The 15,771-nt window shown below is 65.7% G+C and overlaps 1 protein-coding gene across 2 annotated transcripts in view; it reads left to right on the top strand.

Annotated features, from left to right (window-relative positions):
* ASAP2 (ArfGAP with SH3 domain, ankyrin repeat and PH domain 2) overlaps positions 1–15,771 on the top strand; it is a 92,151-nt gene that overhangs the window by 71,727 nt on the left and 4,653 nt on the right. For both annotated transcript variants that reach the window (XM_054727935.1, XM_054727936.1), the window contains 9 exons: positions 2,694–2,788; positions 4,223–4,412; positions 5,213–5,298; positions 6,043–6,158; positions 7,262–7,329; positions 7,818–7,931; positions 9,602–9,839; positions 12,123–12,251; positions 13,686–13,854. In XM_054727935.1, the coding sequence (XP_054583910.1) occupies positions 2,694–2,788; positions 4,223–4,412; positions 5,213–5,298; positions 6,043–6,158; positions 7,262–7,329; positions 7,818–7,931; positions 9,602–9,839; positions 12,123–12,251; positions 13,686–13,854 (1,205 nt within the window). The remainder of the gene's footprint in view (positions 1–2,693; positions 2,789–4,222; positions 4,413–5,212; positions 5,299–6,042; positions 6,159–7,261; positions 7,330–7,817; positions 7,932–9,601; positions 9,840–12,122; positions 12,252–13,685; positions 13,855–15,771) is intronic.

A 15,771-nucleotide genomic window follows, 5' to 3' on the forward strand; every position in this document is an offset into this window, starting at 1 on the left:
GCCCACGGCGGTCAGGGACTCCGTTACCCACCCCACCCCCAAGTCACCGGCCAGTTCCTGCCAAGTCTGCGGTCACTGCTTGGCTCAGCCACTCGTGGGCTTTTCCCCTCCCCTTTCCCGTCCGCCTCTGGGGGAGAGGGCTCTGTGCTCTTACTCCGTTGTTTCTGAAAAAGGCCTTTCCTCTCGGTCCCGTGATAACACGGGTACAGGCCGAGGTCGGGCCGAGGCGTTTTCTGTGCGGCAGCGTTCAGAGCCCTGAGGGGCAGGACACGCACGCGGGCGGCACGTGGGGCCACGGCCAGTTTCAGCATCGCGGCTGCTGGCCAGGCACCGTGTTTGAACTTTTCCCTGGGGGAGCTGGGCGCCAGGCAGTAAACAGAAGTGGGTATTGATTGCCATTGATTTTAGTGTCAAGAGCAATAGTCTGGACAGAAGATCAATCCCTGTGGTCAGTAGACCCCTCAAGGGGCCCAGCATCTCACTGACGCGCCCTCAGGGGCCAGCGGGTCTGAGCTTGCAATGCCTGTGCCCCGCCTTGTCCGCTCCTCCCGGCTCCAAGGTCGTCCTTCCTGGTCTTGCAGGACAACGTGGGGAGACCCTAGTGGACTCCAGTGGATAGAGAATCCTTGTCACCCCCATGTCAGTAACATCCCCCCATGTCAGTAATACCTCCATGTCAGTGACACCCCATGTCAGAGACGCCCCCATGTCAGTAACACCTCCGACATCAGTAACACCCCTGATTACTTCAGGTTTGAAACTAAGCTAGCCTGCCTGGCCGGGTTGGCTCAGCGGATAGAGGGTTGGCCTGCAGACTGAAGGGTCCCGGGTTCGATTCTCTCTCTCTGTCGCTCCCCCTCCCTTCCACTCTCTCTTATGGAAAAATACCCTCGGGTGAGGATGAACAAAAGAAAAAAAAAGAAGCTCAGTAGCCCGAGCTGGGTGTCCTCAGTCACACGCTGTGGTTACTGCTAGTGTAACGATGCATGAAGCACACGTGTGGAGAGGTGTGTGTGTGTGTGCAGGCGGTGCCCTGGGTGACGGAGGAGGCGTAGGAGGAGACTCGCACAGAGTATTTTCAAAGAAACAAGTTACTCGGTCGGCACCGGAGCCCGGCGGCAGCTGGCGTGTGCTGGTTACCGTGAAGGGCACACGAGCGATACCTGTCGGCTGCTCCTCAAAGGGCCCAGGACACAAGGAGCCGTGACCTCACCACCAAGCACGTCGCGCTCCGTTGTTCTAGGAAAACCAGCCCTTGCAGCCGCCTGGCCCGTGCCGGCCAGCGCCCCCCGGCCCTTCCTGGCTGCTGGGTGACTCCTGGGCGGGCACAGGCTACGGTCAGCTCTCCCACAGATGTCACGCTTACACGTAACTTCAGAAACACGGGTGACAGCAACACGGAGTAGTGACTGGGGAGTGACGAACGTTGAGTGTTTATTACTTTTTAAAATACGATTTTTTAAAAATATTTTTTTATTGATTTCAGACAGGAAGGGAGAGGGAGAGAGAAACATCAATGATGAGAGCGTGTCATGGATCGGCTGCCTCCTGCACGCCCCACTCTGGGGACTGAGCCCGCATCCCGGGCATGTGCCCTTGACCGAGAATCGAACCCTGGCCTCCTGGTTCATAGGTTGAGGTTCAACCACTGAGCCACGCTGGCCGGGCAGACCATGACTTTTTCAATTACGGGTCTTTATCTGTAACTTTAATACTGGCTCACGTGAGCCGGTGGTAGCCTGCCCCTCCCCCACCTGTGACACCTGCCAAACTGTCTCAGACGGAACTGCCCTTCATGGGACGCTGGTACCTACAAGAGGAGACACGAAAGGTCGAAAGACGATGTTTCCGTCTCGAGAGGATGACGCGACCTCTGACCCCTGGGCCAGGCCTCCGTTTCGGTCCCCAGAGCCCCTGCGTGTATATGCTCGTGGGAGCTTCCAGTGTGGTCACTCACCGTCACGGGGAAGTCGGACAGAGCCTGCCGAGGGCAGACCTGCAGACGTTTTCACAGACTCCCCGGGGGTGGTTCTCAGCTCTCCCTTCTCTGCAGAAACACGGGGACGGCCCTGAGCCCTGGGGGAGTTACTCCTGCCCTCTGCCTGCCCCTGGCCTCTGCCTGTCTGTCTGTCTGTCGGGCCCGCTCTGCGTTCCTGCTGACCCCTGGCTGGGGGTGCTCCTCTGAGTGACCAGCACCTCCGCCCCAGCCCTCCCGGGCTCACCTGGCCGGGTGTCCGCCCTGAGCCCTGGCTCCTGGGGGTGGTGCCTGGAGGGCAGGACAGGTGTCCAGGCTCCTGCCGGCCTGGCTGCGGCCCCAGAGCCAGCTGGTAGAACTGGGATGTGAACCTGAGTCCTGGCTCGCTGGCCCGAAGGCGAGTGGGAGCGAAGTTCTGGGGCGTCAGTGAGGACGGAACCCGCCCCAGGCCGTTCCCACCGCTCCCCGCCCCGTCGGGACTCCGTCCAGGGAGGGCGCTGCGGGAGGACGCTCCGGAAGGACGCTCCGGAACGGGCACGCTGCCTCTTCGCTCGAGTTTGACGGGTTCCTTTGGGGCTGAGGGGCTGTCCGTCGGTAGGAAAGGCAAACCACTTCGTTGCTCTCCCTCGTAGCGGCCCTGAGCCGCCCTCAGCGGGCCGCGGCGTGTGTGGGGAGGGCGCGGACGGCCGAGTGCCCTGAGCAGGCTGTGTCGTTGCAGCTGGCCAAGAACGTCGGGAACGCGGGCTTCAACGAGATCATGGAGAGCTGCCTGCCCGCCGGGGACCCCGTCAAACCCAGCCCGGGCAGCGACATGTGAGTGGGGGGCTGGCTGGCCATGGCCCGGGTTCTGAGGGGCAGGAGAGGACGCGTTTGGGGGCATCGGTTGTTTCTTTCGGGCGGGGGTGGGGAGCATCTGGCCCTGCCACGGCACTGGGGGCGCGTTAACGAGATGTTTGACCGAGTCAGGCAGGCTCGTTTTTAACCTGGTCATCTGTGTGGCCCGCGAATGACGTCACGGAGATGCCAGCGGCCCTTCCCCCCCACCGGCTTGAGGGAATAATCAGCCTAAGCTGTGGGTTTCGGGGTTTTTCTGGACATCACGCTCAGCTTTCGGGGTGTCCCAGTAGGGATGTTTTTCAGAGGGAGAGGCCCGGGAGCGCCGTGGGCTGGGCTCTGTGCATGTGCAGGGGGTGCGGTGAGTCGCCCTCGCCTGGTGATGTGTGGGTTCGCACTCGCCTGTCTGCCCGGGATTGGAGTCCCTCCAGGCTCAGGTCTCCCCTAAAGCCAGGGCAGGCGGGCGGGCAGCCACCCTCGCGAGCACCCCTCCCAGAGGCCAGGCAGGCGTCTGCCGGGGGCCGTGAGCGGCTGCGGCAGGAAGGGTGACTGGGGGAGGGGCCCCGTCGGGGCTCTGGGCAGGCAAGGCTGGGAGCACGAGGTGGTGCGGCTCGGGGGGTGGGGCACGACTTGAGGGGGAGCAGATAGGAGGCGGCGGCAGGTGGGCTGAGAGCGGGCGGCCCCACCCCGGGCCCGCACAGCCAGCCCTTGGGATCTGGACGGCCCAGGACCCCTGCGTGGGCTTGAGGCCGCCTGCACCGGAGGCGGGAGGATCGCTGCTTCTTGAACATGCTGAGGGGTCCCCGGAGCAGGTGCCGCATGGGCACGCGGCGGCCGCTTCCCTGGTGGAGCCTCCTGTAAGGGGGTGGGGATCGTTCTTCGGTTTTGGGTTTTTTTTTAAATATATTTTTATTGGTTTCAGAGAAGAAGGGAGAGAGAGAGAGAAACACCAATGACGAGAGAGAATCATGGATCGGCTGCCTCCTGCACACCCCACACTGGGCATTGAGCCCCCAACCCGGGCCTGTGCCCTGACTGGAATTGAACTATGACCTCCTGGTTCATAGGTCGATGCTCAGCCGCTGAGCCACGCCGGCCGGGCCTGGTTGTTTTTAATTGTCACAAATGAATGGATGCTGGCTGTTGGACTAGGGCCGTGGTCGGCAAACCGTGGCTCTCGAGCCACATGCGGCTCTCTGGCCCCTTGAGTGTGGCTCTTCCACAAAATACCACGGCCTGGGCGAGTCTATGTTGAAGAAGTGGCGTTAGAAGAAGTTTAAGTTTAAAAAATTCGGCTCTCCAAAGAAATGTCAGTCGTTGTACTGTTGATATTTGGCTCTGCTGACTAATGAGTTTGCCGACCACTGGCCTAGAGGCCTCAGCCGTTTACGAGGCCGTTGCGCTCGCTCCCAGGAACGCCAGGAAGGACTACATCACGGCCAAGTACATCGAGAGGAAGTTCGCGCGGAAGAGACACGCGGACGGCGCGGCCAAGCTGCACAGCCTGTGCGAGGCCGTCAAGACGAGGGACATCTTCGGGTTACTCCAAGCCTACGCCGACGGCGTGGACCTCACGGAAAAGGTCCCGCTGGCCAACGGGCATGTAAGCGCGTGGCGAGGCCGGGAGCCGGGAATGCCGGCGGGAGGGGGGTTCTGTGCGGGAGGGCGGCGTTCGGTTCCCGGGGAGCGTGAGCACCCCGTGGGCTCTCGGGGCCGGGCCTCAGCGGCAGCTCCGGGGGCCACGTGGGGGAGGGAGAGGCCTGGTGCGCCCCTGGCCCGCTCCCCAGCCCTCCCCCCACCCCCGTTTCCCGAGGCACTTCCCTGAGGGGTGGGGTCTCACTGTCAGTGTGTGTCCTAACTCCTCCCGGGGGGGGGGGGGGGTCCCGGGGACACGCGTCCCCCTGAAACCTCCTTCCGCCCAGAACAAAGGCACTCAGGGCTGGGAGAGGAGTCGGGCCCTCGGTCCAGGGCAGGTGCCCAGCTCAGCGGTGCCTTCCACCCCGCACCCCCACCCCCACCTGGAACAGGCCTCATGTGGCACCCACCCCCCAGCCCCCCTCACCAGAACTTGCTTTCAGAAGAGGCCGTGGTAGCCGCGTGCCCTCTGGTGTGAGTTGGTGACAGTCCGGTTGTGTGAGAGCCGGCGTACCGGGGCCGGCAGCCTCCCGGGTCCTGGAACTGAGACCCCTGCCCACAGGCTCTGGTGATGTTAATGGAGGGACAAGGACAGAGGACGGGGCGGGGGGCTCTGAGATGGAACCCCGGTTCTGCGCTCTTCCTGCGGAGGCCGAGACGGGCCCATCCGTAAGAGCAGGTTCCCGCGGGCAGCGAGGCCGCCGGCCGGTGGGGCCCGTGTCCCCGGGGTGGGCTTGAGGGGGCTGGCCGCCTCTGCTTGCTCTGCAGGAGCCGGACGAAACCGCCCTGCACCTGGCCGTCAGGTCCGTGGACCGGACCTCGCTGCACATCGTGGACTTCCTGGTTCAGAACAGGTGGGCTGCTCGGACCGGGGCGGTCGGTGGGGTCTTGGGTTCCCGAGGGAGGGGGCGGGTGTCGTGGGCCGAGAGGCTGGGACGGCCCCAGGCCTGAGCGAGGCTGCGGGCGGGGGCAGTGCGGCCCTGCAGGAGCCCAGAGTGAGAGGGAGGGCACCCTGGGGGGGGCGGGGGGCCGCAAGCTGCAGCCCTGGTGTCGGACCCGGGGAGACCCCAGGCCCGAGAAGCAGCCCGGCCGGGGCCCCCGCAGTGGCCGAGCGGCTTGTCCCACGTCCGGGGCACACGGGAGCCTTTCGGGGGGTTTGCGTTGGAAGAATCTGGAATCTCACTCACAGCCCCCGCCCCTGCTTCAGGGCCCGGCCCGGCGAGCGGCCCAGAGGAGCCTGGGGACTCTGGCCGTTGGAAAGCGGCTTTGCCTTTTCTGCGGAAGAGTCCGTAATAAGACGGGGCGAGCTCGCCGTCCTGTGGGCCAGGATGGGCCGTCGCCTGGCTTCCTGCGGCCTCGGCGCTGACCGGAGAGCCAGGCGGCGGGGACGTGTGGTGCGGGGCCGGGAAGGCAGTGCTCGCCGCACCTGCTCAGGGCAGCCCGGTGCCTGGCTCCCTCGTTGCCTCTCTGCCATCCCTGGCGGCCTCAGCCAGGGCACCCCAGCTCACAGCCTTGCAGCCGGAGTGAGCATCATCCCGCCGCTCACCCTCAGTCCCCATGGCTCACTGTTCCCTCTCTCTCTCCCGGTCGCCGGCCAGCGGGAACCTGGACAGACAGACGGGGAAGGGCAGCACGGCCCTGCACTACTGCTGCCTCACCGACAACGCCGAGTGCCTGAAGCTGCTGCTGCGCGGCAAGGCCTCCATCGAGATCGGTGAGCGGCCACGTTCTCCCGCCTGCGTCCTCGCAGGGACACGGGGCAGTCGGACGACACTGGGCTCCCGTCGGGGCGGACGGCATAAGCCTGCCCTCCTTCAGCAGGGGCCCGGCATGTCCTGCAGGGCTGCTGAGCCCGGGGTCAGGAGCGGCCTGCCTCCTAGACCGTCCATCAGTGGCCGGCGTCGGAGGGATGGTGTGGGCAGGCGAGAGGCCCTGCCGCTGCCCCTGAGGCCGAGGCAGTCTTGGCCGTGGTTTGGGGCTCCTCACCCTCCTGTCCGTAGCCCACACCTCGGGTCAGCCCAGCCCTGCTGGCTCAGGGAGAGAGGTCACCCCGTGCCCCCACCGGGGGACCCTGACGTCCGGCCCAGGCCAGGCCAACGGTGCTGGCTCAGTGGGTCGTCAGAGGTGCTTTTGAGAAGGAGCAAGGGAGGCACACGCCTGCTGGAGAGCCAGGTTTCTTTTTCAAATTTAATCGTCAAACGCGGCTGGTGTGGCTCAGGGGTTGAGTGTTGACCTAGGAACCAGGAGGTCACGGTTTGATTCCCAGTCAAGGGCACAGGCCCGGGTTGCCGACTCCATCCCCAGTCGGGGGGCGTGCAGGAGGCAGCCGATCCGTGATTCTCTCTCATCCTTGATGTTTCTCTCTCTCTCCCTCTCCCTTCCTCTCTGAGATCAATGGAAATATAATTTTTAAAAATGTAATCAAGCCTGGTTGGCTGAGGGTTCCCGAGGAGAAAGCCCACCATTTCCCGTTTGTGGACAGACCGCGGGGGAGGCGTGAGGTGACACCGGCCGCCGCCCCCACCCCGCGGGGCTCTGGTTGGCGGTTGGTGGGGAACCGCTTTATGGGACGTGGAGTTTGCGTGTTGATTTCGTTGCTGGGCTAATTCCATGGTTCGATGGTCAGGATCAGCGCAGACCGTGTAACAGCTCACCGACCACCTAGGGCGTCAGTTCCACACGCTCGTGAGACGGGTTCAGCCCCGGCCGGCGCACACGTGCTGCGGGTTCCATCGGTCGTGTTCCGTTTAACTTGGCCGCTGCCCTGTCCCTCTGATTGTCTTCACCTCCGTGTGTTCTTGTCGCCCCGCCTTGTAGCTAACGAGTCCGGGGAGACGCCGCTGGACATCGCCAAGCGCCTCAGGCACGAGCACTGCGAGGAGCTGGTGAGTCTGCACAGAGAGGTTAAGTAACTTGCCCAAGGCCACACAGCGACTCGGTGGCCGTGGAGAAAATTAAGCCCCGCTGTCCCGAGACACCAGGTGAAGCTAACGAGTTGACGTCTCTGCAGCTGGAACTAGGGTCCCTGGGAAGGACTTCCCTCTCCTGTCGGTGAGGAAGGCTGGGTGAACCTGCTGGCCATGTCCAGTGTGCTCCCTGACGCGGGGGTCAGAACGCACAGGCCGCGCGTCGCTCTGTAGCTCTCACGTCCCTGACCTGCATGCAGTTTGCAGGGCACTTCATGGGTTTGCGTCTCATGGTTATCTGTGAATCCGGGAGGGGGTGTACCTGAGACCCAGAAATATACATGAGCTGGAGGGGGGGCTCCCTGCCTCCCTCCTTGGACGTGTGGTTGGATGCCCGCGTCCCGAGCTGAGTGTCTGCCGGGCCGAGCGCCTGAGCTGCATCACCCACAGTCCTTTGCTCCCCTCAGCTGACCCAAGCCTTGTCTGGAAGGTTCAACTCGCACGTGCACGTGGAGTATGAGTGGCGGCTGCTCCCCGAGGACCTGGACGAGAGCGATGACGACGTGGACGAGAAATTGCAGGTCCGTGCCAGCGCGTAAAGCCCGCGTTCCCCGACGAGCTCCCTTCAGAGCCGCGCGGCTCCAGCCCGCAATCCGGGCAGAGAGCTGGTGTGCGGGGGAGAGAGGAGCGTTTGCTTTTTGCTTCCAGTGATCTCGGCGGGCGTTGCTCTCACCCCGCCGGTCTCCCCGCGCCTACACACGTTCGTTAAAGGGACGTGAATGGCGGCGTCCCGGGCAGCTGCTCGCCTTTTGACGTGAGGGGAAGACAGGGCGGGCTTCGATCCCAGCGGGCGGAGAGGAGGCCGCACGCTGCGGGTAACGGGCCTAGGAGCCAGGTTTCCTCGGCGGCCACGCCCACCGAGACGGGCTTTGAAACCATCGCTGAAACCGTTAAGCGGCCCTTCGTGCTCCCGGGGTTCAAGGCTTTCCCTGACCAGATGGGGCCGTTGACGCTAAGAGAGCGGTTGACTGGGCCACAGGAAGCAAGTATGTGGAGACCAACTGAGGCCCAAACTGCGGCTCTTGCCTCCTAGTCCCTTCTCGTGACACTCCCAGGGGGGCCTCCGTCACAGCCTCAGAGGGAGAGTCAGACGCGGACAGGCTGGCCGCAAGGCCCACGCTGCCGCTGCTGTGGAACGGAAGGCTCGTCAGGTTTCCTCGTTTTCCTCAGGCCCGTGGTCGGCAAACTCATTAGTCCACAGAGCCACATACCAACAGCACAACGATTGAAATGTCTTTCGAGAGCCACATTTTTAAAACTTAAACTCCTTGTAACGCCACTTCTTCAACATAGACTCGCCCAGGCCGTGGTGTTTTGTGGAAGAGCCACACTCAAGGGGCCACAGAGCCGCATGTGGCTCGCAAGCCGCCGTTTGCCGACCACGGCCGTAGGACGTTCAGGTGTGTCCTGGGGGTGTCCAGCTGCATACTTGGCGTTTCTGACACCGAGTGGCCCGTCCTTGTGGGTGGAGCACTTCACGGCTGTGCTTGCTGACCCTTCGTCAGTTCTCACCTGAGGGTATTCTTTCCCGTTGAATTTTTTAGCGCGCGGAGGAGAGGGGGAGAGATAGAGAGAGAGACATGGATGTGAGAGAGACACCTCGATTGGTTGCCTCCTGCACGTGCCCCGACCAGGGCTGGGCATCGAGCCTGCAACTGAGGTAGGAGCTCCTGACCCGAATCAAACCCTCGATCCTTCAGTCCGAGGGCCGATGCTCGAGCCACTGAGCCAAACCGGCGAGGGCCTTACTGACTCTTAGAATAGGAAGTTCCTTCCGTGAGTTAGCGATAACACGGGATCAGACTGGTTTTCTACGCTCCTACCTTCACGGAGCAGGTTTGAAACACCGGCCCCGGGTGAGGGCCTCTCCATCAGCCACAGCTCGCCTCCCCGGGGTGGCCAGTGGCCCAGCAGGTGGCATCGCCCAAGTACAGAGCGGATCGGAAGGGCTCTGGCCCGGAGCCCAGACGCGCGTCCACCCCCCCTTTTCCCAGCAGAGAGTGGCGGGCCTGGTCCGTTCACCCAGCCGGGGGCTTTGTGGGAGTTTAAAACGATGAGAGAGCTGGCCGCCGCTGAGCTCTGCACGCCTGAGCTGGGTGTGAGCCGTGGGGTCGGCCAGCCTGTCACCGGTAGCTGGAACGCTGTGCCCCAGAGGCCCGTGTCCACGTGTCCCCCCCTGCCGCCCCCGCAGCCCAGCCCCAGTCGGCGGGAAGACCGGCCGGTCAGCTTCTACCAGCTGGGTTCCGGCACCGCGTCTTCGGCCCGAGACGCCGCCGGCCTGGCCAAGGACAAGCCGCGGGGCTTCGCGCCCAGCATCCTGCAGAACGAGACGTACGGAGCCGTCCTGAGCGGCAGCCCAGCCCCCGGCCAGCCTGCGGCCCCCGGCGCCGCCGGCGCCCCCCCGCTGCCCCCGCGGAACGTGGCCAAAGGTACCGAGCCCTGGAGCGGGCCGTGCGGGCGGCCGTGGCTGGGTTTTGGGTGGGGCGGTGGGAGCTGCTCTGCCCCCGCGGGTGGCGTTGGGCCCGTCGGGACGGGTGGCTCCACGGGGGCCTCGCGTGTGCCGCTCGCTGGTTTGCTTCCCGAAGAAACGCCGTCGCGTCCGCAGGGGCCGCACACGGGAGCGTGTTGACTCGGTCCTTGTTCCGGGCACAGGGGTGGCCTCCGTGGGCCGTGGGGATGCGGTCCCCCGGGGGAGGCTGAGCCGCGGGCCGGCTCCGGGCGCTGCTGTCTGCCCCTCTCCCTTCGCTTTCGCCCTCGGACCCTCCTTGGACTCCGTTCTTCTCTTGCTCCCTCTCCCCCCACCCCCACCCCCGCACGTGGCCGGCCTTATCTCCGTGATCCCCGGGGATCGGAGCGTAAAGAGGCTGACGTGGGAACAATCGTAAAAACACAAACTAGCCCCTGTGGTCCCCCAGCACACGCGTGCCAAAGCTCGCTACACCCACGCGCTCACTGTCGCAACGTGGCGAGTGTGACTCAGCGGGTGCTGTTTTGCTTTTTGGGGGGGACAGTGGGAAATGAAGCCCCCCAAAGTTAAGTAATTTTCCCAGCACAAAAGCTTAGCTGGCCGTGCTGCTCTTGAAGGCAGGTCCGTGGCCAGCGGTCTTGGGGGGCTCCACGGGGAGGGACAGGGTTCGGGGGCTCCCCGGGGAGGGACAGGATTCGGGGGCTCCCCGGGAGGGACAGGGTTCGGGGGCTCCCCGGGGAGGGACAGGGTTCGGGGCTCCCCGGGAGGGACAGGAGGGTTCGGGGGCTCCCCGGGAGGGACAGGGTTCGGGGGCTCCCCGGGAGGGACAGGGTTCGGGGGCTCCCCGGGGAGGGACAGGATTCGGGGGCTCCCCAGGGAGGGACAGTGTTCGGGGGCTCCCCGGGGAGGGACAGGATTCGGGGGCTCCCCGGGGAGGGACAGGGTTCGGGGGCTCCCTGGGGAGGGACAGGGTTCGGGGGCTCCCCGGGGAGGGACAGTGTTCGGGGGCTCCCCGGGGACGGAAAGGGTTCGGGGCTCCCCGGGAGGGACAGGGTTCGGGGGCTCCCCGGGGAGGGACAGGAGGGTTCGGGGGCTCCCCGGGGAGGGACAGGGTTCGGGGGCTCCCCGGGGAGGGACAGGGTTCGGGGGCTCCCCGGGGAGGGACAGGAGGGTTCGGGGGCTCCCCGGGGAGGGACAGGGTTCGGGGGCTCCCCGGGGATGGAAAGGGTTCGGGGCTCCCCGGGAGGGACAGGAGCCTCCGGGGGCATCGTGTGCAGGCTCTGCGGCTGCCCGGGCTGCGGTGGTCACAGAAAGTCCCCGATTCGCTCGTGGGGCCGCTGCCCCCGGGAGGGGCGTGCAGGTGTAGGTGGCGGCCTGGGCCGAGGAGGGGCCGGCAGGGCCATCACCTGGGTCTGTGCTCCCCGGTGGCTGGCCCACCTCCCCGCTGTCCTGGGTCTCAGACCCCCACACAGCGAGGGGGCCCCAGAGGAGGCTGCTGAGCTTGTCTGGGTCCCTGGGTCAGACCCTCAGGGAAGACCCACCCGCTGGAGGCCGGCCCCGCGCCAGGCAGGCCCCCGAAACAGCTGCTCCCCTCCCTGGCAGAGCCCCCATGCCCGCGCCCCAGGCAGGGTCCTCCCCACGCTGGGTGGGAGATTGCCCCACAGCTGTCTGGTCCCCCCTCCCCCCCACTGTCCTGTTGCCGGGGGGCCGGGGCAGCTGGAGGAGAGGTGGAAGCTGTTCGTCTCTCTTGCTTTCCGAGCGTCTCAGAATGCGGGTTTGGGGTTCTTCTCCCCTTTCTGTGTGTGTGACTCTGGTGGCTGCTTTGTTCCTCTTTGGTGATTGCACCTCGCCCTGCTGGCCCCCGGAGGGCCGCCCCGTCCCCCTCTGGGCACCCCCCGCGTCCATCCACTCGGGGAGGGGGTCGGTGTGGGGCCCGCCGGCCGGACCTTGCCCACGTCGGTCCGTCTGAGCTGGAGGCTGCGAGGCCGCCGGCCGCTGGGCACCCGCGGCGTCCTCAGCGCGTGGCGTGGCGGCCTCGGGCGGAGCAGGTGCTTACAGAAGGTCCTGCTGCTCCCACAAGGTCCCGCGGGCCGTGGGGCGGGGGAGCAGGTCAGTAACGCCGTGTTCTGTTTCTCTTTGTCGTGTGTGTGCGCCTTGTGACACGTGTGCGCGGCTGTGTGACATGTGTGCGCGCCTGTGTGACACATGTGTGCGCCTGTGTGACGCGTGCGTGTGTGGTGTGCAGCCCAGGCCTCCACCAACGCCCCGTGGAAGACGAACTCCGTGAGCGTGGACGGTGTCGGCCGGCAGCGGTCCTCGTCAGATCCGCCCGCCGTCCACCCGCCGCTGCCCCCGCTCCGCGTGACGTCCACCAGTACGTTCCCCGTCCTCCTCTCCGCTCCTGCGGCCGCGGTCCGGGCGGGGAGGGCGTGGCGGGATGTGGGTCTTCATATCCCCCGGCCCCGCGGCCTCCTCCTCCCCAGCTGTAATCCCCCGTGGGGCGGCCCCACCCCAGGGCTCCCCCACCGCTCCTCTGTCCCCAGCATCTCGGCAGCACCCCCTCCCCCACATCAGCCAGGGCCTCTCCTTCGGCCTGTGGCGGGTCTCGGAATTGGGCACCGTGGTTTGGATCCTGGTGTGTGTTTCTCCTCCATGGCAGCACGTGGGTGACGGTCCCGGAACCGGGGGAGGGGCCGGGGAGAGGGTTTTCTCCAGCAGCAAAGCAGGAGGTCTCCTGGGTCAGGGTGGCCGGCCCGGGCTCGGTTCTGGCCGTGGGAGCCTCCCCGGTCTCCCTAGGACTGACCTGGGTTACAATGGAAGCCTGGGCTGCCTGGGAGGGTCGCCCAGAACCTGGGGGGGACGGGGCGTCCAGCCCAGACACACCGGAGTCACGTACCGGGGGCACCGAAGGTCCAGGGGGACACGGCGGGGCCTGGGGCACCGGGAGCTTCTGGAAGCCCACGTTCTGCCTGGGGCTGGGTCCCTGGGGCTGTGGGTTGTCGCTGGAGTCTGCCTTGGACTTTTCCTCTGAAGCAGAGGCACCGAGAATGAACAGGTAAGTGCAACCGAGGCAGACTCCCGGCCCGCTCCTCCCGAGTCTCCGGTGCCTCGCCCGCCGCTGTCCGGGGAGAGGGGGGCGCTGACTCCGCAGGCGGCGGGCTCCTAGGTGGGGGTCCCGGGTGAGAGTGCGGGACCCTCAGGGAGGGTGCTGCTGCCTGTCCCAGAGGCCAGGCGGGGGGGCGGGGGCGGGGGCTCCAGGCCCACCCCCGTGCTTCCCCTCGGTGACCCCGGGAGAGCGCATGTCCCGCCTGGGACGCGGCCTCCTCGCCTGTAAAGCGCAGGGACCGAGCCTCGTCCTGCCCCTCGCAGCCGGGCGGCCGGCACGGGTCGCTCGTCGCCGCCTCCGCTGGGCTGACCTCGCAGCCGGGGCAGTGGTCGGCCCTGGGTCCAGAGGCGGAAGGAAGAAGGACCCCGGACGGCCCGGCCCCCCGGGGACAGGACGTGGCCAGAGTCCGCCTGGGCCTCAGCCTCCGTGGCTGCCGCCCCCCAGGTGGCACACCGCCGTCCTGGTTCCTGGCTTGTCCTCGGGAACTCCCTCGGAGAAAGACGGGCTCGTGGGAACGTTGGAGCCCTACGGCGAGGCGTGGGGGGGCTCCCCGCAGTGCCGTTTGCGTAGACTCCGCAGGGAACGGGGGCTTTTCCTCACGAAATAGCGACGCCGCGCTGCCCAAGAGCCTCTCTCTGCGGGAAGGCCGGCGCGACGCCTGGACGTGACCCTCTGTCTCCCCGCCCCCTCCTCTCTCCGCAGACCCCCTGGCTCCTACGCCGCCTGCTCCCGCAGCCAAGATGCCCGGAGCCCTGGAAGCGTTGAGCCAGCAGAGCAAGCTGACCCAGCCGGGGGGCCCGCCGGGCAAGACCACGGCCCCGGCCCTGCCGCAGCCGCCCAGCCGCCTCCCGCAGAGGAGGCCTGCTCCGGGGTACGCTCCCGCCCCGTCCCCTCGGGCCTGGCCGCCGGGGCCGGCCTCGCTTCTTGCCCTCCAGGGGCCTCCACGTGGCCGCAGGCTTTATCTGCGGAGATTGCCGTGCAGGCGTGACATCCGTGCATCGGCCGCTGTGACCGGGGAGGGGAAGTGACGCGGGTCGGTTCCGTCAGGTTTCAGGTGTCTTGACCATAACTTCCCCGGGATTTTTAAACCGTGAGAGTTTCGCATACAGGTCTGTCCTCTCCGTCCACATGACGATGTAGGTTTCTCTGCAGTCCAGACGTGGGTTTTGGGGAATCAAGTCCTCACCACTCGAGGCCGCTGGGTTCTGTTTGTTGCTCACGTGCAAGGTTCCAGACAGGAACTCGTCAGCGGGATTATCGTGGGGGCCTCGGCACTCCACCCGCTGGTCGTGGGGCGGGCCGACAGCAGGGCCCCCAGCTGGGGCTGTGGGCTGGAATACTTGCACGTATGTACGTGGCCTCCCCGTGTGGCAAGGGCTTCCTCACGTCACGGTGGCTGGGCCGGAGCACAAGTCCCCAGGGATAGGCCGGATCCTGGCCCTTCTGCCAGGTGTTGCTGGTCACTCCGGGGCAGAGCCGGGCTCAGCCGGGAGGGGGGTGATCAGAGTCCAGCTCTCCGTGAAGAACTGGGGGGCAGTGTTCTGGAAGTTCCCCAGGGTTCAATCTAATGTCCTCCTGTTCTGGACTCATCATTCCCTCTCTCGGTAACGAGAGGTCTGGCTGGCGTGTCCACTTACTTGATTGGCATTAGTGCCGCCGCCTCCTGCTGAGACCCGGGGCCCACGTCTGACCTGCTGGGTTCCCACTCCCCCGCCAGGTGGTCCCCTGTGCCCCGTCCCCCGCCCGGAGGACCCCTCCTGACGCACTCTGCACACAGCGTGTGTCTGCTGGCATTCGTGGCACAGAAACCACATCCTTTAGTTCTGAGAAACTGCGTTGACTATTTTAATGCCTTCCGTTTCTTCCTGTTCTCAGTTCTAATTCATTGATTTCAGAGCCGGGGAGGAACACTGGTTTGTTGTTTCACTCACTCACGCGTTCGTTGGTGTCGTAAACGGGCCTTTCCGGGCCGGCACTCTCATTGAACCCGCAGCCGTGGCGGGTCGGGGCTGTGCTCCAGCCACCTGAGCCGCCTGGCCTGGCGCCGTCCTCGGCTTTCAGACAATTCGTGTTCTTCAGCTGCCCGGTCCCCTGGCCTTTCCCTTCCTGCGTGGGTACACTCACTGCTAACACCCACCCCTGCCCCTCGGCGGTTTCATGAGAGAGTTCACGTCTTGCCCAGACAACGTTGGGTCCATGTTCTTGCATGGACAGCAGTGCCACGGGGGGAGTTGGGGACCCAGGCCCGGCCTGCCTCTGACTGCACCCTCTTCCCCCCGGGGCCCGGGCTCACTTCTGAGGGAAGGAGACTGGCAGGTGCGCTACCCTCCTTGGCTGGGGTGATGCCCAAGCTCCTGGGACCAGCGCTGGTCCTGTGGCCCCACCTGCAGGCAGAGGCTGGAAGTGCAGCTCTGTCTGCGCCTTCTGGTTCCCTGGAGGGGACAGGGGCCCGGGTCCCCCTCCCCCGAGGCCCGGGCTGCTGATGTTCATCCCTCCACTCTCAGCTCCCAACACTGTTCCTCTTCCTTGCTCCTTGTTATTTTGGTTTAATTTCTTTTTAATTCTGTTCCTTGGGAGAAAGCGGGAGTAAATGTGTCCAGCAGAACGCTCTCGGCTTTTCAGTGCCGCGTCCTTTGCCGGCTCTTTCCGGGAGACCCGGCGGGGCTTGCCTCCCTGTCCTCGGGGACAGCGCGGGGAGGCCTGGTCGGGGCCGCGGTGTGGCGTGTCGGGAGGACGTGCTCGTAGATCCGCCGAAAGGCAGGCCGGCTCCCGCGTCCTGTGTGCGGGC

Source organism: Eptesicus fuscus, chromosome 16 (genome assembly GCF_027574615.1).
Source record: "Eptesicus fuscus isolate TK198812 chromosome 16, DD_ASM_mEF_20220401, whole genome shotgun sequence".
In the NCBI taxonomy this organism is placed as follows: Eukaryota; Metazoa; Chordata; class Mammalia; order Chiroptera; family Vespertilionidae; genus Eptesicus; species Eptesicus fuscus.